The sequence below is a fragment of the Anoplopoma fimbria genome, chromosome 1 (genome assembly GCF_027596085.1).
Source record: "Anoplopoma fimbria isolate UVic2021 breed Golden Eagle Sablefish chromosome 1, Afim_UVic_2022, whole genome shotgun sequence".
Classification (NCBI taxonomy): domain Eukaryota; kingdom Metazoa; phylum Chordata; class Actinopteri; order Perciformes; family Anoplopomatidae; genus Anoplopoma; species Anoplopoma fimbria.
In genome coordinates this window covers 2,093,276-2,116,829 of record NC_072449.1, presented here as the reverse complement: position 1 = coordinate 2,116,829, position 23,554 = coordinate 2,093,276, and the positions used below count along the sequence as shown (strand labels likewise).

Below are 23,554 nucleotides of genomic sequence, written 5' to 3'. Positions count from 1 at the left end.
ACAAGTTTCTTGTTTGGAAATATTTACTTTTTATTTTAGTTCAGAAGAGACAGATGTAAACAGTCCTGGTTGGTTTCGGGCTGACATGGAAGTGAGCACTATTTTGGCTTTAACTACAGAGAATCAACATAAATAGAACACAAATGTACAGACAGAGTCACAAAAACAAGACTGAGGTCACATAAATATGTAAACCCACAATGTACCAAAACAAACTCTGGGGTCTGAGCGACGTTTGCTGCGGTTCAAGGTCATGCATGCACAGGAGTGGAATAATTCTTATTTACACAGAGATGTAAAAGCAACACTGTGTTCTAAGTCTAAAGTACTTTGCACAGCCTGCAGAACCACTGCAGACCAATCTGGATCCAATAGGATATCAAGGAGACCAAGTCCAGCTGAAACCACTGCATGCATCTGTGCTGATCTGGAAAGTCTTCTTTTCTTGATTTATGAGACAAGCTGCACATGCCTAACATTCCTGTTTGGCTGGGTGGGATTAAGCGTGAGTTATGTGAAGTGCACTCATCATCCTTCAGCCTGAATCACACATCTGGACTGTTGAATCCAACCTGTTTATCTAAAAGGGAAATCTTCTCTGCAGACACTTCAAGTTGCACAGATAATAACGGCTGTAATAAATCAATGTGGGCTGTCAGGAGTGTTAATCCTCACTGACACGTCTGTCTTTTAAACCTTCTTTTCTTGCTCCATTCTCATTTCACCTCCCACCATGACCACCTATAACCACATTTCCAACTGCTCAACAATGTTCCAACAATGCATGACGATCTGTTCTCAAGCTAAAAAGTTCTCCCTGTAGCATCAGTTTGTAGGTATTCCTTCATAACTAGACATTTGTGTCGACTGTAAGTAGTTAGCTCACACGTTTCTATCAGGAAAATATACATTTTTTCCTGCCAACTGGCCTCAAACTGTGCTTTTGATAGCAGTCACATGTTTATATTTGCCATTTACCAAAGACGGTTGGGGAGCAACACTCGCTTTATGGTCTGTTTGACTCTAAATGGAGCATCATTTACTAAATGAACATCATGCTGTATTGAAGAAGACTTGAAACTAGAGATTGAGACCATAAACTCATGTTTACAATGTTTACTGAGGGAATAAATCAAGAGAGAAGTAGAGTCATTTTCTCATAGACTTCTATACAACCAGAGGAGTCGCCCCCTGGTGGACAGGAGAGAGAATGCAGCTTTAAGACACTTCCTTTAATTCATGTTTGCTAACTACAATTTTTTCTTCCATCCTTATTAGCATGTTACCACCACTAACTGTCAATTAGCAGAATAGCATAAAACCATGGGACAGCATGTCGGCGGCTCACAGCTAACAATGCTAATAGCGTTAACAGAGACACAAAAAAGTGTGGACAGAGCAAACAGTGTTAACCCAACTATATTAACTTTCAGAATATTAAATACAGCTCTTTTAAATGAGTCTGGTGAACAGAAGGCAATGCACCGCCACATCACAGGATGTCTGCTGCTTTAATATGAATACAGTAAATATACAGAGAGAAGGTTCATGTAAGATTGTCCTTTACGTTTCACTTTAAGCATCTGTCTGGATGGATAGACGCTAACCAGCACAGCACTGAGCCTCATATCCTCATTGTTGAAGCAGTAAAAAGGCCCCAGACAGTAGCACCACATGAACCAGCCTCCAGGTAACCACAAACCACCGAGGGGTCAAAGGTAAACCTCTCTTTTATGTGAACACACACGCACACACACCCTCCCACTTAGCATAAACAGACATCAGAAACAGTAAAAAGCTCTCTGGCTCCTTTCATCTTTAATGAAAAGCATATTTGGATCTGCCCCCCCCCACTACCCACGTACCCATTCAAATCCTCCCGTCCTTTACAGAAACACACAGCGGCGGCGCTGCAGGGCTGAGCAGCTCATTATGAACATCAAAGCTCTGGATGGGCGCTGACGTGATCCTCTGAGATGATTGGAGTATCTCACTCAGGGAACAAACAAAAAGAAGGAAGCTTGGACGTAACTGAGCGGGATGGAAATTCAATTACCGAACGATTCAGCGGGAGGGGGGGAATGTAAAGATTTAAAGGAAATGGGTCATCATTTTTTTTTTTTTTTTTAATGCCAGGATGTGAGGCAGTTGATGGGTGGAGGATCAGACTCCCACATGTTGCCCCTGAGGCCCTCGGGCGGCCATGTTTCTGTAGGAAGCTGTTCAGGGCCCACAATGTGCCACCAGAGACAAAATGTTGTTTTTTTAATTGAACACTGTTCGCTGAGCGTCTCCAACAATAACTTCCACGTCCATCTTCGTGTCATGCTCCGTCTTTCAAAGCTGAGATGTTGTTCCCGTTTTCAGACAATGACCGGCGGAGGACAAAAAGCCCGGGAGTGTTTTCTGAGGGATTACTGAGAGTTTTAGCTCCAGGCGTCTTTCTTTATGATGGAGTCTGAGAGGAGACAGAAGAGCAGCAGCGCCATCTAGTGGTGACTGAAACCTGCTTCAGACAGGAGGAATCAGCTGTTCACATATTAACCATTGGAGATAATTATATCAGAGAGATCTGTGGTCCTTCATCTGCTTCTTCTTCTTCTTTTACTGATTTTAATACACTTAAATAACTATATTTCAACAGACGCCTTATTCCTGCAAAGATTGAATATTTTTGTTATGGATAAATAAGTAGTTTATAATGAGACAGTGTTACCGTTACAAAAACAGCAGATAGAGAATTATTACGTTTAAATGTTTCTAAATTTGCAGAGTTGTTTATTTAAAAATGACCTTTAACACATTAACTAAAAAAATGTTGATGAAAGGCTCTTGAAAAAAATATAATATAACATTTAATGAAGCAGAGAGATTTAGCTTTGAAGGCAACTCTTAAATCTTAATACCACATTAAAAGAGACATTTTGAAAGTTGGGAAACAAAGAAATTATTTTATTAAACCAATCAATGAGTCTGAGGGATATGGTAAATTAGTTTTGGGAAAAAATAAATACATAGAAAGAGGGTAAATCAGCTCAAAGTTGGGTAATAAATGAACAATCAAATGTGAAAGAAGATAAGAAATAGTAAAAAAAAAAAACATTATTATTCATTCTTTGTGAACTTTCCCTGCAAAATTAAACTAAAAATAGAAATAATACTGAATAAAAATACAATGTAGTTTTGGTTTTTCATTTATCTGTGAATTAATTTATGAACTACTGTATTTTTCCCTTGAAGCCCCTTGAAAGGACTCTGAAGTTAAGTAAAGAGTTTTACTGCTCTTAAGAATACTTTAAATGTATATGACTGAAAACGTTGAACTCAAACACATCTTTATGTCAAACTTGACATGATGACCTTTAATGAACTGAACCTGGACGTTGAAGAGCGAGTGTCAGACAGAATGTAGCAGCACGATGTTAGAAAAGAGAGAGCAACGTCTAAACAAAGAGCTGCTGAGGACGAGACGATGGTCAGCTGACCGCCGTCTGTTTGAACGGGAACACAGAGGAAATTCCTCATATGGATAAAGAATTCCTCCAAAACATCCTCTCTGTGTCCGTCTGTCTGTCTCTGTTATTAAAGGTGACGGGTCAGTCGGTCCTTTAGTCCTTTATAAAGTATGAACCGTGCCTCCGGGTTTATCGGTACGTAGGCATTTAAACCTAACTGTTGGTTTGTTGCCTAAACCAAACTTTTGGTTTTGTTGCTTAAACCTAACTTTTGGTTTTGTTGCTTAAACCTAACTTTTGGTTTTGTTGCCTAAACCTAACTGTTGGTTTTGTTGCCTAAACCTAACTGTTGGTTTAGTTGCCTAAACCTAACTTTTGGTTTTGTTGCCTAAACCTAACTGTTGGTTTTGTTGCCTAAACCTAACTTTTGGTTTTGTTGCCTAAACCTAACTGTTGGTTTTGTTGCCTAAACCTAACTGTTGGTTTTGTTGCCTAAACCTAACTTTTGGTTTTGTTGCTTAAACCTAACTTTTGGTTTTGTTGCTTAAACCTAACTTTTGGTTTTGTTGCCTAAACCTAACTGTTGGTTTTGTTGTCTAAACCTAACTGTTGGTTTTGTTGCCTAAACCTAACTGTTGGTTTTGTTGCCTAAACCTAACTGTTGGTTTTGTTGTCTAAACCTAACTGTTGGTTTTGTTGCCTAAACCTAACTTTTGGTTTTGTTGCCTAAACCTAACTGTTGGTTTTGTTGCCTAAACCTAACTGTTGGTTTTGTTGTCTAAACCTAACTGTTGGTTTTGTTTCATAAACCAAACTGATGGTTTTGTTGCCTAAACCTAACTGTTGGTTTTGTTTCATAAACCTAACTGTTGGTTTTGGTTTTAACTGTTGGTTTTGTTGCCTAAACCTAACTGTTGGTTTTGTTGTCTAAACCTAACTGTTGGTTTTGTTGCCTAAACCTAACTGTTGGTTTTGTTGCCTAAACCTAACTGTTGGTTTTGTTGTCTAAACCTAACTGTTGGTTTTGTTGTCTAAACCTAACTGTTGGTTTTGTTGTCTAAACCTAACTGTTGGTTTTGTTGCCTAAACCTAACTGTTGGTTTTGTTGTCTAAACCTAACTGTTGGTTTTTTGTCTTCCTAAACCTAACTGGTTTTGGTGTCTTTAACTTTTGGTTTTGTTGCTAAACCTAACTGTTGGTTTTTTGCCTAAACCTAACCTAAACCTAACTTTTGGTTTTGTTGCCTAAACCTAACTGTTGGTTTTGTTGCCTAAACCTAACTTTTGGTTTTGTTGCCTAAACCTAACTGTTGGTTTTGTTGCCTAAACCTAACTTTTGGTTTTGTTGCCTAAACCTAACTGTTGGTTTTGTTGCCTAAACCTAACCTAAACCTAACTGTTGGTTTTGTTGTCTAAACCTAACCTAAACCTAACTGTTGGTTTTGTTGCCTAAACCAAACTGATGGTTTTGTTGCCTAAACCTAACTGTTGGTTTTGTTTCATAAACCTAACTGTTGGTTTTGTTGCCTAAACCTAACTGTTGGTTTTGTTGCCTAAACCTAACTGTTGGTTTTGTTGTCTAAACCTAACTGTTGGTTTTGTTGCCTAAATCTAACTGTAGGTTTTGTTGTCTAAACCTAACTGTTGGTTTTGTTGTCTAAACCTAACTGTTGGTTTTACCTAACTGTTGGTTTTGTTGCCTAAATCTAACTGTTGGTTTTGTTGCCTAAACCTAACTGTTGGTTTTGTTGTCTAAACCTAACTGTTGGTTTTGTTGCCTAAATCTAACTGTAGGTTTTGTTGTCTAAACCTAACTGTTGGTTTTGTTGTCTAAACCTAACTGTTGGTTTTGTTGTCTAAACCTAACTGTTGGTTTTGTTGCCTAAATCTAACTGTAGGTTTTGTTGTCTAAACCTAACTGTAGGTTTTGTTGTCTAAACCTAACTGTTGGTTTTGTTGTCTAAACCTAACTGTTGGTTTTGTTGCCTAAACTAACTGTTGGTTTTGGTTTTGTTGCCTAAACCTAACTGTTGGTTTTGTTGCCTAAACCTAACTGTTGGTTTTGTTGCCTAAACCTAACTGTTTTTTTGTGTTGCTGCACAAGAAAGCAACAGATTGCCTTTCCTGACTCTTCCCTGACCTGCCATGCGTCGGTGTTGAGTCGTGTGGATGTTGCCTCCACCTCCTTCTTGTTTTGTTTACTCGGTTGCCTTCACACTTTCACTGCTCCTCTTCTTCACTCTCTCTTTGACACTCGACTCGGGAAAACTGTCACCTCTCAGAGGATTCTCACAAACAGCTGCACTAACAGGTGAGAGCGTAAATGACATGAAACAACTGTGGATGACCCTCCAATCAGGAGTCCTGTCATAGATGCTGTTGTGACAATGATCACATGATCACGGTTGGTTGCCACGTTAACGGTGATAAAAGACTTACGGTTCCTCTCACACCTCGTTACCTCAGAGATCACAGTGGAAATAACTCTAAAAAAACAGTTGAGTGAAGGCTGATCCTAAAGTGGAACAACACCTACATTTAAATTACAATATGTCATTTCAATGGTCTAGGTGAGTTTAAGTAATATTTGTAAACATGAGCCAAGAAACCGGAGCAGGAAGTCTCAAACTAGTGATGTTGTCGAGTTTAAAGTGTGGAGTTTCTCCATAGACAATCAATGGGAGACTGAGTTTGTATTTTCTATAAACAGAAAAAAACATATTATAGTCTGTTAATAAGAAGTGGACGTAGTCAATGTGACATCACCCGTTGATGTTTTGAAGCCACAAGTTTGTCATTTTGATTGTCACCATTTTGGTTTTTGCAACCAGTGAACAGGAAGTGACCATATTTGGACTGAGGAGGAGTGACATAGACACGCCGTATCCGTCTCTGGTGTCGACCTGTCAGTAACTACTAAATTAACCTGAAACTTTAATGATAATTGAATAATTGGCTATTTTTACGAAAGAAAAAGAGCAAAAATGATCTGATTTTGGCTTCTTAAATGTAAATATTTTCTGGTTTCTTTGCTCCTCTGTGGCAGTAAACTGAATAACTGTGAGTTGTGGACAAAACATTCATTTGAGGACGTCGTCTCAAGGCTTTGGAAAACACTTTTCACCATTTGACAATTAATAGATTAAAAAACGAACCAATAATCAAGAAAACCACCGACAGATTAATTGACAATGAAACCAATCACCATAGAAACAATGTTGTGGAATATTTCACACACGTAAAGCAACTAGAGTTGAGTATTTGTGTTCACAGTTTCATGCATATGTGCGGCGTTCTTTAATCATGTTTCCTGTTGGTTTTAACGTCTTTAAAGCACTTTGAGGCTTTGATTCTGAAAGGCTCAATTGTGGATTAATGAAAAACTTAAGAAGTAAATGTTTAAAGATGTTCAAAGAGATGTGGACATGATAAATAATAACAAGCTGCTTACATTAACCACTGACAGCTGTAACTCTTTAGTGGCTGCTCTGTGAATCTCTAATTATCACCTCGGTGTCACAAACACACCGAACAGCAGATTCATCCTTTGAACTGCAGACAGAACCAACACAGCTCTGTCAGTCACACGGGCCTGCCTCTCTTCAGAGGAGACCCAATGCATGTGGATGAAGAGTTATTCTATGCTTATACATTTCGTCTTTACTTTATCAGGATCACATATCAGTTGAGGAAGTGTGTTTGTTTAGTTTTGTTTGTGATTTATTTATCTGAAAGGAAAACAAACCACTTCCTGTGAGCCAAAGGAAGAAGAAACCAACTTCTAGACAGAACAAAATGGAAAAAGATTTCATAACGCTGGTGGATTAATGCTGCGTTTTCTCCAGAAATGTCTCTTATTAGTTCTGTAGATAGAGTATGGGAGGAAAAAGTATTCTTTATGGTAGAATAATCAGTATTATAGTCGTATTATTATTGTAAACAATGACATCCAAAAGGTTTATTTTCCTACCTTGAATCTGACTTTCTTGAGCATCATCCTTGAGTCCAGCTGAGCGACAAAGATGAGATGATACCAAACTTCTCCAAACTCCCATTCACTTTAAATAAAAACCAAAAATAGCGTTTATAAGAAGTTAGAATCCTCCAGACTGAGCTGCTCCGGCGTCGCCCTGCTCTCCTCCTCTGAGACAGAGATCATCAGCCGGTTCATTCATTCGTAAAACAGACACTCCCTCTTTTTATGACCGGAGGGCAGCTATTAACACCACCTCCTCCACCTCCTCCTCCTCCAACAACAACACCCCACAGTCCTAATATGGGTGGTGGTAAGCTCTCCTGAACTCGCCCCATCTGACCCTTTAAAGACCCCCCTCCTCCTCCAGCACAGACTCCTCATCTCCCAGCATTCACACATCTGTTGGGTCAAAGCGTCTCAGGCAGTGTTTCCATATCGGCCTTATTTCCTCTAGGAAGTGGAAGGTTTAAAAGGTATAAAAATAAACTTTATTAACAACACAGTAAAACAAATTGTCCAAGGACTCGTTGTCATCAACCTGCGCCAGGGAATCATCTGGAAACCGTCTGAAAGGTTCTGAAAAGGGAAACCAATGCTTCATGTGTTAAACCTGCATTCTCTCTCCTGTCCATCAGGGGGCGACTCCTCTGGTTGTATAGAAGTCTATGAGAAAATGACTCTACTTCTCTCTTGATTTATTCCCTCAGTAAACATTGTAAACATGAGTTTATGGTCTCAATCTCTAGTTTCAAGTCTTCTTCAATACAGCATGATGTTCATTTAGTAAATGATGCTCCATTTAGAGTCAAACAGACCATAAAGCAGGGGATGCTTTAGGGCGGGGCTACACACTGATTGACAGGTCGACACCAGAGACGTATACGGCGTCTCTACGTCACTCCTCCTCAGTCCATATATGGTCACTTCCTGTTCACTGGTTGCAAAATAAACAAGATGGCGACGGCCAAAATGCAGAACTCAAGGCTTCAAAACGTTCACAAACCAACCAGTGACGTAACTACGTCCACTTCCTTTTTCCACTCGAAGAACGAAGAGGACGAGGAGGAGTTGGTAAAAATTGTCCAGTGAATCTTCTATTATATGAACTCGGTTTGGGTTTCAAAAAATCTGACATTAAATTATGTTGGAAGTTTTACTATTTACTTATTTTATTATATATTTACTGTTTGAACACTTATTTATTGTACTTGTTTTGCTGCTGTTATACTTGTCATTTGGATTAATAAGGAATTATTCTATCTTCTCTTATAGTTTGGGCTGTTTTTTTATTTTAATTTGGGCGGTTTTAACTGACAATCTGATGTCACACGATGGACTGCTATTAAGAGAATATAAACATCTGTCTGCTGTTCACTGAGCTACACAGCAAAAAACATATTCTAAACCATAAATGTTCTGTGGCAGATATGTTTTCTGCAAAAATATTTAAATCAGGAAACATAACCCAGAGCCTTTTACGTGAATTAACATGCTTTTTCTGTTAATGTAAATCTGACAACACAAGAGAGGGATTGTTTTGACACTTAATGTCGTGTTTGTTTGACCTTTGACCTCACGCTGCTGCAAACACAAACACAGATAAAATCATCCTGGTTCACATGCAGTCAGCTGCTCACCGTCAGAAGCTTCTTCTCTTCAGGAGAACACTGCTGACAATTCATAAAGTTAGAAAACACATATTTTGTGTGAACATGTGACACACTGAGATGAATGAACGTAGATTATGTGAATTCTGTTTCTGATATATTTCATTGTTTTTTAGTGTCATTATTGGAGGAGATTGATGGACAGAAAAGGAGAGAGAGAGAGAGAGAGGACTATGTGCAACAAAAAACGAGTAGGATTTGAACTCGGGCCTCTGCAGCAAAGTCTCAGCCTTATAAAATGAAACTACGGCTCCACATGGTGAGCTAACACTCACATCCAAACATACGCCACTCTATCCAACACCAAGATCAAGACTAACAGCTCGTCATAACCTAAAAGAATCTCCAACACCAGGCAACTAAATGAGCTCACAGCTAAATCATGCTAACGGTGCATGTTCAAATATTCCCACACAAACATTATGTCATTTAGAAAAGCTGAGACTCCGCAGATTCCCACAGTGAAACTTTACAACCAAAACTCATTGAAAAAAACTTTAAACTTCACACAGTCATAAATCTCGTTTTACCTTTTAGGTTTTTTGATCCAAGTTGTGCTCGAGGAAAAACTGAAACTACCTCCATGTGTCTAAATCATTTCTGGGTTGATGTCCCCAGAGAGAGTTTGCACTCTGCACTACTCCAGCATCATTTTAGAGGTGACTCAGTCTTGCATGCTAGCACACAGTCTTTGTCTCCATCTAGTGGATGAATCATGTTACTGTATTGAATCTACAGGCATAAAGTCAATAGTACGAGAGGTGATTGTAAAATCTTTTCACTTGTTTTATTCAAAACCGCTTCAGTCAGCAAAATTAAAGAAAATGGTTAACGAATAAACAAGGTGTGTAATGTTATTCAAATTATATCTATTTTATGTACCATGGTAAATCATTAATTTTACTGTTTCTGTGTATTTAATACTTAATTTATACTTTTTATTGACACTTGTTATATATTGTAGCATTATGTACATAAATTGACATTGTATTTTATATAGTCCTCTATTTATATTGCACGTTCGCCAATATTTTTTTATTATTCTTTTATCTATATTTCACATCGTCCTGTATTATATTGTACATAGTCCAATATTTTTTATTTTAAATATTCTAATATTTATTTTTCACAGTCCTTTGTATTCATGGTCCATAGTCGAATATGTGTATTTTAAATGGTCTTTTATTTATATTTCACATATTCCTTTATTGATATTGTACATAGTCCATTATGTTTATATAAAATAGCCTGTTATTTATATTTTAGTTTTTTATTTTAATTCAACATAGTCCTTCATTCCTATTGTACATAGTCCTTTTATATTTAACACGATTTGTTAATTATATTTGACATATTCCTTTATTTATGCTTTTATAAAAGTGTGTCTGTAACATACACATTTCCCCGTGGGAATCAATAAAACAAATGAAATGCTCACACTTTGTTTTCCTTGTTTATTGGGATTCCCTCTGGTAAACCGCTCAAAAGTCTTTAACTTGTGACACGAGGTTAGAAACTAAAAAGCACGGGCGCCTGTGAGCTGCTGAAGCTCGGACAGAAGTCATGAAGCATGTAGAAAACGACCTTTGGCCCGTCGCTCCATGTTGAGTCTGGGTTCAGTGACCCTCACAGTTAATGCTAACGAAGAGGTCACTGAGCTTAAAGACCACTCTGGTTAGTCAGCAGGTTTTTACAGTTAAATAAATAAGGAGGAAGTATCCGGGTGGAAGCAAGTTAAATATATAAAGGTAGCACCGATTCACTATGATACATTCCTGATTTATGGAGGATTCCCAGCTGGTGCTAATTAAGTGTGTTACAGTGACAATGAGGAACTTTAAACTGGTCCTGATCCAGTCTCAGTTTAGTCCTGGTCCTCTATAGACCTCCATCAGTAAACAGACCATCAGAGAGAAGATCGTCTGTTTCTATAAAGTTATTCTTAAAGCTCGTCATCGGAGCCACCGGGTCGGATTCTGGAGAAACCAGATGAAATCATGAAGGTTCACCAGAAACTCCTTCAGACCAGACTCCAGCAGAGACCAGTCCACCGTGGACAGACCCAGATCCAGCAGAGACCAGTCCACCGTGGACAGACCCAGATCCAGCAGAGACCAGTCCACCGTGGACAGACCCAGATCCAGCAGAGACCAGTCCAGACCCAGATCCAGCAGAGACCAGTCCACCGTGGACAGACCCAGATCCAGCAGAGACCAGTCCACCGTGGACAGACCCAGATCCAGCAGAGACCAGTCCACCGTGGACAGACCCAGATCCAGCAGACCCTGCTGCAGTATAAACACCACTTTTGTCGCCAAAACCAACACAAAATGAAAGTTCCTTCTAGTAACTTTAACGACACACAAAAAACCAAAGTCAGACTTTTCAATAATACATTTTATTCCATTAAAGATTCATTTTTTTCTAATTGTACACTGGAATGTTAAGATTCCCCTTCAGTAATTTAGTTAAAAATGCTCAATCTAGTCATTTTCAACCCCACATCCACACAACCATTTGCTAAATTGAAATTTGGGGAGTACAAATTAACAAAAAAAAAAACAAGAACATAAAATAAACTTTATATCGTGAATAATGTTGATGTACGATGAGAATGTAAGTAAAGGATGAAGAGGGGTGTTGGTCTCTCTGCTTAACTTTGATCTGAGGGGTAAAGAGTCGAATAACTGATCCCTGATCTGTGTGTGGATTTCCACCATCGCTCCAAAAGCACGTCCACTCTGATCTCAGATCTTAAAAAACGCCCCGTGGGACGTCAGATTAAAGGCTTGGATGTCGTTCAAAGTCAAACTAACTTCTGAACTCTGTGATATCTGATCGCTGGACTTAAATGGACCAAAGTGAGGAGTGGCTGCAATGGTGTTATGACAAAAAAAATAAAAGATAAGAAAATTCAACAGATGCAATGGTCAAATGTTTTTTTACTGCAGCTGAGACTTATTAATAATATATATACATATATATTACCTATAATATATATTACCTATAATATATATTACCTATAATATATGTATATATATATATATTATCAATATCCAGATTAGTGGTAAATTATACAGTAAAAAAAAAACAAAAAAACAATTAAAAATAAAACAGGTACACAACAATTTAGCTGATAACCGCAGACAGTACACACATTATACCGAGCACAGAGAAATATTTTTGCTTTTGTTACCTTTACAAAAAAGCGGAGAAGAAAATAAATCATAATTTTAATAGTTTAACGATTAAAGAGCAACAAGCTGATAATGATCAATACAGCTACACTTCTGCAGTAATTATGGAAAAAAAAAAAAAAAAGGAAAGAAAAGCAAAGAACCCCGTTAATCCATGAACTGTTGCGGTGCGGGAGAGGAAGAAAGGGTGAGGAAGGATGCTAAGCTAGGTCCTCCCTCGCTACCTCCGTCAGGGTTTTCCTCATCGCCGCAGTCATCCTCTACTTACGTCCTCTTTAACAGTTCTGCTCGGGCGAACACGACAGCATCAGTGTAGTTGTGTGTGTGTGTGTGTGTGTGTGTGTGTGTGTGTGTGTGTGTGTGTGTGTGTGTGTGTGTGTGTGTGTGTGTGTGTGGAATTAACTCTCTATATATAGATGCTCCTCTCATACAAACATATAAATACACCAGCGCTGCTCTGCTCCACCACCAGGAGGAGGCGTGGCGTAGTCCTGTCGATGGACACAGTCTCTCAGATAGTTTACAGGGCCGGCACGCAAAAAAGGGATCTTCATCTTTCTCTCTGTAGCATAGATTTGGACTTTTTTTGTTGTTTGTGATTTTTTTTGTAGTTGTTGTTTTCTTTGATTTTTTTTGTGTTTTGTTTTTTTACAGGATCTCATATTTGTCGACAACGAAGGAGATTTCTGAAGAGAATCTAACGGAGGCGTCGCCCTCTACGTGAGTCGCTTTGGTTACCTGGGAAAAGAAAAGAAAAATATATTAACAGCATGTTTATCATAAAGAACATTACTGAGAGTTTAACGGTTTTATATCTCGAGATGCTCCGATTTAAATTTTCTTGGCTGATTCTGAAGTCTGTCCTGCTGATTCACATTTCATTTCTAAGAACTATAATAAAGTCCGGGCTCCAGACTAACTTTTATATATGGGGGGTATAAAAGGTAAAGAGAGTCCACCGGTATAAATGTACCTCATCATGTGTTCTTTACTCCACCGTGCTGACTAGTGGAGATGCACCATCCCATCGTATGAACCCCGTTGATTGGTGCATCTCTATATCTGTCCATGACATTTCTTCAACCTGACCACACTGGGTTTTTGTTTACAATAGAGATATCAATATTTTGAAGTAAAAAACATGTCGGCAGATATTCTTTTTTTCAAATAAAGTATCTCAAAATGGCTCCCTTTGAATTGTTTCCCAATGTGACCAACGTAAAATATGAAACGTGACATTTTACAGTGTGAAAATAAAATTGTCAGCTCTCTCTGGTGGACAAACTAACCAGCATTTACACCGTTTTTTTATAATATATATATATATATAAATATAATTATTTATTTATTTATACAGACTGATAACTTTTTATCTTCAGCTAATATTTCCCGCAAATCTGCACCAAATCCTCAAACTTGAGATTCAAAATATTAAAAAAGTTTGGCATCTTCGTTAGACAACAAAATAATAAAATAATAATTTTCTGCTGATGCAACCTCACGTTTGATCGACTAATTGTTTTTATTGGACTAAATGCACCACAAAGGCCGACGGGACACAAACAAATCAAAATGTCCCCTTGTGTTCATTTTGACCAAAGTAAAGAAATAAGATCTTTAGTGTCACATTTAACATGTGATGTAAACTCAAAGGAACCTCCACCAGGCACCGCGTCCTCTCAGAGGAACCCACCTGGATGTCGCAGTAGTTGCGCTTGGACACAAAGGACACGTTGATGGGGAAGAAGTCGTTGGGCTGCCCGGCGATGCTGAACTCCAGACTGCCCGTCTTGTTGTTGACGTCGATGACGGGTAAACACCACTCCAGGAGGTTTCGCCTGCTGTCATGTTTGTACTCTCCGTCCAGATCTCCAATCATGGGAGCCCCCACGCCAGACCTGGAGAGCGACGGAGGAGATGTTGAAATGTGTAAACATGCAACAGATTCACACAAGAACTCGCTTCATTTCTGCCTCATAGACAGAAAGACTCTTTGACAACATTCGGCGAGCAAACACTGGAATAATTCAGTAAATAAAAATTTCTAATCAGAATATTGATTTTGCATTCCCCAAAATGATATATAGGGATTCAAAACATGGAGGCGTATTATAAAATATACATAAAATCAACAGAGATTTTTACAATTATAGTTTATAAACATACAATTGCTCTCTCCTCAAAGCCACCAGACTCCATTTGGAAAACAGCGTTTTAGCTCGCTGACTGTAACTTCATACAAACTCAAATATAACTCATCAAAGCTGTGTTTCAACTTCCAACAATGGACCACTCTGGTTTGGTCGAAATTCAGTCTTAATTCATAAAGTTAGATATGAAATATGCCGGCTCTGTTTTAATTAGGGCCTGGGCTTCTGAGGTGACGTAACGGAATAGAAATGTCCCGTTTACACTTCGGGGGACAGGAAACGCATCGTGCGCATGTTTGTCTAATCATGACGCCTTAAACAAACATGTCTTCACTGTTTGCTCGCTGCTTCCTCAGAGTCAGTGTTTTTGAAAATATATGGTGTTGCAGCAGAGACAAACCTGCGCCAGTTTGGAGTTTTCCTCCTAAGAGTGCAGTGAGGAAATACGAACCTGAAGACATTTTATCTGGATTCATAATGGCAGTATGAAGTGACGGGTTTTCACCATCAGAAAAACGTTGCAGCAGTAGATGTACTTACGGTACGGGGATGCTGATGATGACGTCGTTGAGCTCGAGGCTCTCCTCCTGAAGCTCGTATTCAATGTTCACATCACAGCCGCTAGCGCTCTCTGAAGGCCAGCAGTTTACTGAGGAAAGACAAAACACATTCATTTAATCATCTCTGATCATGTCACATTATAAACAACCAATCTGTGTTTGAATCAGCAGGACAAGACTGATGACAAGATCTGTTTTAATCAAGAAAAACACAAGCTTTTATTTCTTAACCATTTGAATTGTGTGTTCTTATGCAAATAACCTCCATATATGACTTAAACAAAGTAAAATAATACAGTTGATGATGATAATAAACATGTTAGTTCATTAGCTATATCCCTATTAGAAATATTCTGTTTAATAATCTTGAAAACATCCCTAGTCCCCAGATGAATCACGTGTGGACTCTTACTGGTTAGCGGTATGAGGGCCTCGTCTGTGGTCTGTAGTCTCCACTTCAGCACTCCGACGTCGTTGTTGAGAGGGAAGGACTTCTCCGGGTTCTTCAGGCCGATCACGGACTCAGCTGTGAACAGCTTCTTGTCCACATTGGGATGTGTCTGAGAGGAGACAAAAGAAAAACAAGTATCAATACACCTGTTATTATTATTCATTGTTAAACGGAGAAAAGTACAGTTTGAGTCATTTAAATATAGAAAATAAAGGACTGTGTCGTGTCAGACGTACTTGCAGCTGCAGCCCTTTGTTGTCATTGTTGTTGATGATGAGGCGGATGCGTCCGTTCTTGTCGTCTGTGACTCGGAGCGTCACCATCCCCAGAACCTCCATGTTCTGTAGGCCGCCGTCACGGCCGCAAGTCAGCGAGATCTTCTCCTCAACGCGCAGATGCACGCTGGAGACGAGGAAACACCGACAGGCTTCAACACTCACAACTCCAAACATTCATGTGTGACGAACGCTTCCATCAGAAAAAAGCAACCAAGTCGAAGCTTCATTTGTTTTTCTTTTACTACGTATCTTGAGTGCACTTTACCCTCTGCTGCTGTAAGCCTGCACATGTCCTAATAAAGGATTATCTTATCTTATCTTATAATTGTGATATTACAATAAAAACATTTTATTCTACATGTCTCATTTAAAATCTCGCCCTAAATAAACCGTTTCCTTTAAACAGATTCTGTCAAAAACATTAAATTCTGAGCTCCTCAGTGAAACTATGAAGACATGATTGATTCATCTGAGACCAACAGTCACGTGACAAAAAAGGCTGCTTGGAAACAATGTTGGATTTATAGATTCCATTGTTTTCCAATTTTTGTAAATTAAATTATCAAACAAGTTCAACTTGTGTTTCTTCTTTTTTATGATTTATGTCATTATAACTGTGTTATTCTGCACTAAAGACATGTTTGAGTTCTCTACTTCTAGTCATGATTGTTCTGTTTCCATAGAGGAGCAGGACTTTATATTACAGTGAAAATCAAGACCACAGAGTAATATGTGAAGGAACAAAAAACGAAACTGAAACTGCTTTATGGTTCAGAGGGTTATGAGGTAATAAACCAACCACATATAAGAAAGTAAAATCTGTTTTGGCTGTGTGGCTGAGATTGGGGGTCACAAGTATGAGCTGTGAAGATATTTTCACACTGAAGAGCTCATCTCGGACGACTTTCATCCCAAAAAATGTCTCCAAAAAATACTGCAATTGGTGCATCTCTTATTATAATGTATTAAACCAAAACGTATAACTTTAATTAACTTTTCATTATAATTAACACACAAAATAAGGATTTATTATGTGTTATAAAGCACTATGCATATTTATAAGTGCTTAGAACTATTCATTGAAACGTCCAGCTCATAGTTCAGTCATTCACTTTTAAATAATTCATGTTTAGGGTGCATCGCTAGTCATAAATGTGGGTTTGACTTATAGAACATTGTGAGAGTTTATCTTTTTAGGTTTTTAGTCCCTGATAAAAACAATATCTATATTAAATCATAGATGGTGATGCGTCTGTACCTCTCCACGTTGACTGGTGGAGGAAGAGCTTTGGACACTTCTGAGCCCCTCTTCCCTCCGCTGGGCATGATGGTTTCACCCTCAGACTTCAGCTTGTCAACAAAGTTGTCCACCTCTTTCCCTTTAGCGCCCAGTTTCAGAGCTTTACTGGGTCCACTTGGTCTGGAAAAGAAAGAAAAAAAAAACAATCGTTAAGACAAACATCACCTTCTAAAACTACAAAGACCCAACACGCAAAGAGATGTTCAAATCCAGCAGGAAATCCCACACACGCCGTACCTGACTGGAGCTGAAGTGATCTTGGGCTTCTCGGGCTCGACGATGGTGTCTGAGATGATGGAGCCCGAGGAGACGCTGGTCATGCCGGCGCTGCCGAAGCCGCCGAACGCCGGAACCTTCTTCCCGGAGCGCTCGGCGTCTCTCCTGGCCTGCTGCAGCTCCTTGGCCTTCCTCCTCATCTCGGCCTTGGCCTCTCTCTCCTGGGTCTGTGGATCAAAACAAAAACAACATTTAGAGTCTAAACAATTTCACAGTCATGCACTGAGAGAAACGCATAATGTGTACTGGTGTTTAGATCGCTGCAAACTAGTGAAGTGTTGGGAACCTATTTTAACCATCACAGTGTGAAATAAAGTTTTACTGACGATCGTTATCCTCCAATATTCAGTAAAATATGAGATCAGGACTTCATTTATGCTTTTCTAGTCTCTGATCTCTGATAATGTTACATTGTAAACAACCAATCTGTGTTTAAACCAACAGGAGAGCTAGTAACGTTAGCAGCACCGCTAACGGCTAACAGGAGGAGAGCTAGTAACGTTAGCAGCACCTCTAACAGATAACAAACAGAGGTTCAGTTCAGTTACATTATGCACCTCTAACAGATAACAAACAGAGGTTCAGTTCAGTTACATTATGATGCATTCAGGCTCTGTTCAGTTAAATGAGTATTGGTTGAAGGTAAATGATAACGTTATCATGATGTGTTCACATGTAATCTGTAAAATGTAGTGTTGGTGATGAACTAGAATAAATCCAGTAGTTTGAAGGAGATGTTTTCACATTAATATAAAATAGATATTAGAGATGAATTATGATGTTTAACTTCCTAACACTAGCTCTAAGATTATAATACATCATTAAAACTACTAATGACTAGATTTGTTTTAGTCCATAAAAATACAATCTTTGATGTCCTTATCATTTGAATTGTGTTTTTATGAAGAAAAAACCCCCAATAAAGTCATTATTGTGATCAGGGATCTAAAAGTAATTTTTTTTCTTTTGTGATGATCTGATCCGTTACTCTGATCTGTGATACAACTGAACTGTGAGTTTTTTGATCCGTTGCAGCTCTATCTACAATGCACTCTTTGCATAAGATGTAATACAGCACATTGCTGCAATGACCCGATTTCTTAATCGCGGATTGATAACATAAATACATATTTACATACAGCAGACAGACACGACGGTGTGATCTCACCTCTCTGACGGCGCGGAACACCTTCTCCTCGTGGGAGTCCATCTCTGTGAAGGTTCTGATCTGAGCCAGGTTGACGTTCTCTCTGTAGCCGAGCGCCACGATCTCATCGAAGGCGAAGATCAGGTCGAAGCAGTGCTCCGAGATCTCACTCTCCTCCAGCACACGACAGTATTCTGGGATCTGGAAACGCAAACATCAGAACAACTGAACCGGAGAGAGCCTTTTAAGATTCGGCAGAGCATGCAGTGAATAACTTCAGGAAGAAATGAGTTCTACATGACAGGAAAGGGTTAAAGCTCGACTCCTCCGATCATGAATAAAAACACCATGAAACACTGGGAGGTTTTTTAAACATCTTTGTGGCATAAATGCACCTGTTCCCGACAAGCCGTTCAAAGTTTACCATTTTACATGTTTTACATTTTTCAAAACAAACCCTAGTTGTTGTACAGGATCAATACAGATGTCAGGCTCTGAGTAATATAATGAACATCCTTTTATCAACATGAAGTGACTTATTCTAATCCATCTTTTAATTATAGAATATCTTAAACACCAAATAAATCACAATAAATTAGTTTAAAAAAGCCAATGAGGTGTCAGATTACATGAACAGCACAAAGCCACAAAGCAGAACAGCGTAGTTTTGTTTCAAGTTAGATAAATGCAGGATGTGGGCATACGGTTTCCTCTGATGCCAACATCATTTATAACATGAACATTTGTTTATATAACATAAACATAACAAATGATATTCTCCTTACACAACAGGACATCACTTGAAGTAATGAAACGCAATAATGAGATGCAGTACTTTGCATGCACATTCGAAATTAAGGTCAGTTAAATAAATAAAAAGACTCACAAATGGTTAATTATTATTATAATCATTGTGAGTATTACAGGAACAGACTGTAAGCCATCCTGTTCCTTTTAAGCCTCACATGTATTTACTGTTTGTTCTCCACAATCCACCTCCCATTAACACACAGTGACATGCTGGAGACTAGAAGAACTCAAAGGGGAGAACAAGAACTCTGGAGACAGGATGTGTGTAAAAGACTACATTCACATTCATTTATAAGTAACTAGTATTTACCTACAGCTGCAGAAGAGAAATCATTAAATCAATTGCCATTTCTCAACACCGTCACGTGACTTCTAAACTTGACACCACACTTACAACGGACGTGATTTTATTTCTAAAGCACAGACAGAAACAGAAAAGATAAAATGTTTTAGCTCACCACGCGGGAGAAGAGTCTGAGTGTCTCCAGGTCCTCCAGGATGTTGCTGTTCTTGGTGGTGATGAGGACCATGTAGAGTTTCTCCAGCGGCTGGTACACGTAGCGAACGCTGTCCGTCTCCACGAAGGTGTGCTGCTTGCCCGTGTTCATCAGTTTGGGGAAGGCGGCCAGGAGACCCTCGATGCGTGTCCGGGTCATCTCCACAAACTGCCGCGATACGATGGCCTTGCCGGCCTTGGTGCAAACCGCCGCTGCCAACAGCACCTGTGGGTGGAGAGGAAACGTCACTGTTACGGTGCAGACGGAGGTTAAATATAACATAGTGGACATGCAGAATTTGTTTGAGCAAGCAAATGTTATAAAATGGGAAAAGTAAGCAACAGGGCTAAAGGAACTCAATGACCCACACACATTAATGCAAATTGAAGTAAAAGGGAGTCTTGCCAAGTTAAACAACAGCTAATTTAATATCCTCTTAGGACAAAATGTTATGAAAGACTCAAAAGACGGGCGACTGTGGCTCAGTGGAGAGCAGGGTCGTCCTCCAATCAGAGGATCGGCGGTTCGATCCCTGGCTCCAGCAGTCCATGTCATGGCCTTGGGCAAGACACTTAACCCTGAGTTGTTGCCGAAGGCTGTGCCATCGGTGTATGAATGGGTGTGAATGATTAGATAGATCCTGATGGGCAGGTGCACCTTGCAATGTGTATGAATGGGTGTGAATGGGTGAATGATTAGTAATGTAAAAGTGCTTTGAGTGGTCAGAAGACTAGAAAACCGCTATACAAGTACAGTCCATTAACCAAACACTCCACTAGCAGTACAACTCGTTTTATTTGCTCGCACTGCTCAAGGCGACCTACTATGTACAGTCCTGGTGGAAGAACACTGCAGGAGTATGTCAGCTGTTCAACATTTTTAATTAAAATAACTGCAGATAACATGTATGCCGAATCTGACAGAGGTGAGGCACGAGTCAGAACATATGATTAAAGTCATGTTTACTATGTGTGAATGTGTGCAGAGAAGCCAACTGAGTTTAAATCAGCAGAAATGTGAATGGAGTCTGGTGTCACTAAAGGCAACGTCAGTGTGGAATATAGGGTAAGTTTAGAGCTCAATAACTTGAACACAATTGTGATTTATTTAAATGTAATATAAATGCACTGTTGCACTTCTTGTATTCGTATTAGTTTGTTTCTGTACTTTTGCTCTGGTTTATGCTCTTAGATGTTTGTTTAAGAAAGGAGATGCATTTATGACTTCTGGTGACTAGTAGTTCTCTAGAATACATATGTTGAATAAACTTATTGTAAGTCGCTTTGGATAAAAGCGTCTGCTAAATGACTGTAATGTAATGTGTAATGTAATGTAATATTTAATGTACTATGTGTGAATGTGTGCAGAGAAGCCAACTGGGTTTAAATCAGCAGAAATGTGAATGTAGTTTTGTGTCACTAAAGACAACGTCAGTGTGGAATATAGGGTAAGGTTAGAGCTCAATAACTTGAACACAATTGTGATTTATTTAAATATAATATGAATGCACTGTTGCACTTCTTGTATTCATATTAGTTTGTTTCTGCACTATACTTTTGCTCTGGTTTATGCTCTTAGATGTTTGTTTAAGAAAGGAGATGCACTTCTCTAGAATACCTATGTTGAATAAACTTATTGTAAGTCGCTTTGGATAAAAGCGTCTGCTAAATGACTGTAATGTAATGTATGTAATGTGTAATGTAATGTGTAATATAATGTATTGTGTAATGTGTAATGTACTATGTGTGAATGTGTGCAGAGAAGCCAACTGAGTTTAAATCAGCAGAAATGCGAATGTAGTTTTGTGTCAATATAGGGTAAATTTAGAGCTCAATAACGTGAACACAGTTGTGATATATTTAAATATAATATGAATGCACTGTTGCACTTATTTTATTCGTATTAGTCTGTTTCTGTACTTTTGCTCTGGTTTATGCTCTTAGATGTTTGTTTAAGAAAGGAGACTTCTGGTGACTAGTAGTTCTCTTGAATACCTATGTTGAACACACTTATTGTAAGTCGCTTTGGATAAAAGCGTCTGCTAAATGACTGTAATGTAATATGTAATGTGTAATGTACTGTGTAATGTAATGTACTATGTACTGTGTAATGTACTATGTACTGTGTAATGTGTAATGTGTAATGTAATGTGTAATGTACTATGTGTGAATGTGTGCAGAGAAGCCAACTGAGTTTAAATCAGCAGAAATGCGAATGTAGTTTTGTGTCAATATCGGGTAAATTTAGAGCTCAATAACTTGAACACAGTTGTGATTTATCTAAATATAACACGAATGCACTGTTCCTTCCACCCTGGTTGATGTTTGGAGGAAATATGAAGACTCCACGTCGGCAGTGTCTGAAGTGAGAGCTGAAGGACGAGGACCGACGCGGATATGAACTTTGCGTTTAAGACACCGGGTCGCAGCCAGCCGGAGGACTTCGAGTGTGACACACAGGTGTGTTCGGCTGGGTTCTGGTGAACAGAACCGGCAGGTAAAGCTGTCTGGGTCAGGAGCTAATGCTAGCAGCTAGCTGCCAGGTTAGCCTCTATTATGCTACCTGCTAGGCCCCGATGGAAGCCACGCGTATAGTTCCCCTCACCACGTGTCACTCACCATGTTTGGTTTCTCTTTGAGGTCCGACGAGCTTCCGTGTCTGGCGTGGCTCGGTTCTCGTGGAGTTCTGCTCTGGTCGGTGCGGACTTCAGCCTGCTGTGTTTGTTAGCTTAGCACAGCTAGCGTCAGTACGGCAGCAGCGCAGAGCCACGTCTCCACCGGAAGTGCAGCGCTGGGGGAGGCCCCGCCCACCGGTGACGTAGCGCCGGTGACGTAGGCGCTGTTGCTGAGGTGACGAGGAGGTAAGAATCGTGGAAACTATGACAACAGAGACAGTTATCTATATGTTTTAAAAAGATTTAAGGAAAATAGAAATATTTAGAATAATTATATGTATTTGTTTAATTTAAAAAAAAATAAAAAAATATGATAATTTATTCTTATTCTTTATTCATTTTTGTTACTGTAAATATTTCATTATATTTATTTAAAGACAATTATCAATATATATATGTTTTTTTTAAGGAAAATAAAAATATTTATAATAATTATATATATTTGTATAATTTCTTTAAAAAAAAAAAAAGATGATAATTTATTCTCATGTTTATACATCTCTAATTCTTTTAATATTATTGTCAACTTGGCATTGGAAAATAATTATATATATTTGTATAATTTCTTTTTAAAAAAGATGATAATTTATTCTTATTCTTTATTCACTTGGCATTTTTTTTACTGTAAATATTTCATTATATTTATTTAAGAAAATTCCACAGGTGGATCTAAGAATCATAAAAACTATGACAACAAAGACAATTATCAATATGTTTTTTTATTTTTTAAGGTAAATAAAAAGGTTTAGAATAATTATATATATTTGTATAATTTCTTTAAACAAAAAGATGATAATTTATTATTATTCTTTATTCATTTTTGTTACTGTAAATATTTCATTATATTTATTTAAAGACAATTATCTATATATTTTTAATTTTTTTAAGGAAAAGAAAATATTTATAATAATTATATATATTTGTATAATTTCTTTTAAAAAAAAGATGATAATTTATTCTTCTTTATTCATTTTTTTTACTGTAAATATTTCATTATATTTATTTAAGAAAATTCCACAGGCGGATCTAAGAATCATAAAAACTATGCCAACAATTATCAAAATGTTTTTAATTTTTTTAAGGTAAATTTAAATATTTAGAATAAAAAGGCAATGGA

The 23,554-nt window shown here is 38.3% G+C and overlaps 2 protein-coding genes across 2 annotated transcripts in view; both read right to left on the bottom strand.

Annotated features, from left to right (window-relative positions):
* LOC129092748 (pleckstrin homology-like domain family B member 1) overlaps positions 1-7,500 on the bottom strand; it is a 108,031-nt gene extending 100,531 nt beyond the window's left edge. Inside the window, 1 exon segment of the mRNA XM_054600799.1 lies at positions 7,425-7,500. Within this exon segment, the coding sequence (XP_054456774.1) occupies positions 7,425-7,451 (27 nt within the window). The 5' untranslated portion in view covers positions 7,452-7,500.
* Positions 7,501-11,476: 3,976 nt separating this feature from the next.
* On the bottom strand, positions 11,477-22,586 carry arcn1b (archain 1b). The gene is made up of 10 exons (XM_054601030.1): positions 22,382-22,586; positions 19,725-19,988; positions 18,478-18,657; positions 17,271-17,476; positions 16,992-17,153; positions 15,692-15,857; positions 15,417-15,564; positions 14,985-15,093; positions 13,988-14,192; positions 11,477-13,032 (listed from the first exon to the last, which is right to left on the bottom strand). Exons 1-10 carry the CDS (start codon positions 22,382-22,384, stop codon positions 12,943-12,945), a joined length of 1,533 nt encoding a protein of 510 aa, XP_054457005.1. The 5' UTR covers positions 22,385-22,586; the 3' UTR covers positions 11,477-12,942.
* Positions 22,587-23,554: the final 968 nt, after the last annotated feature.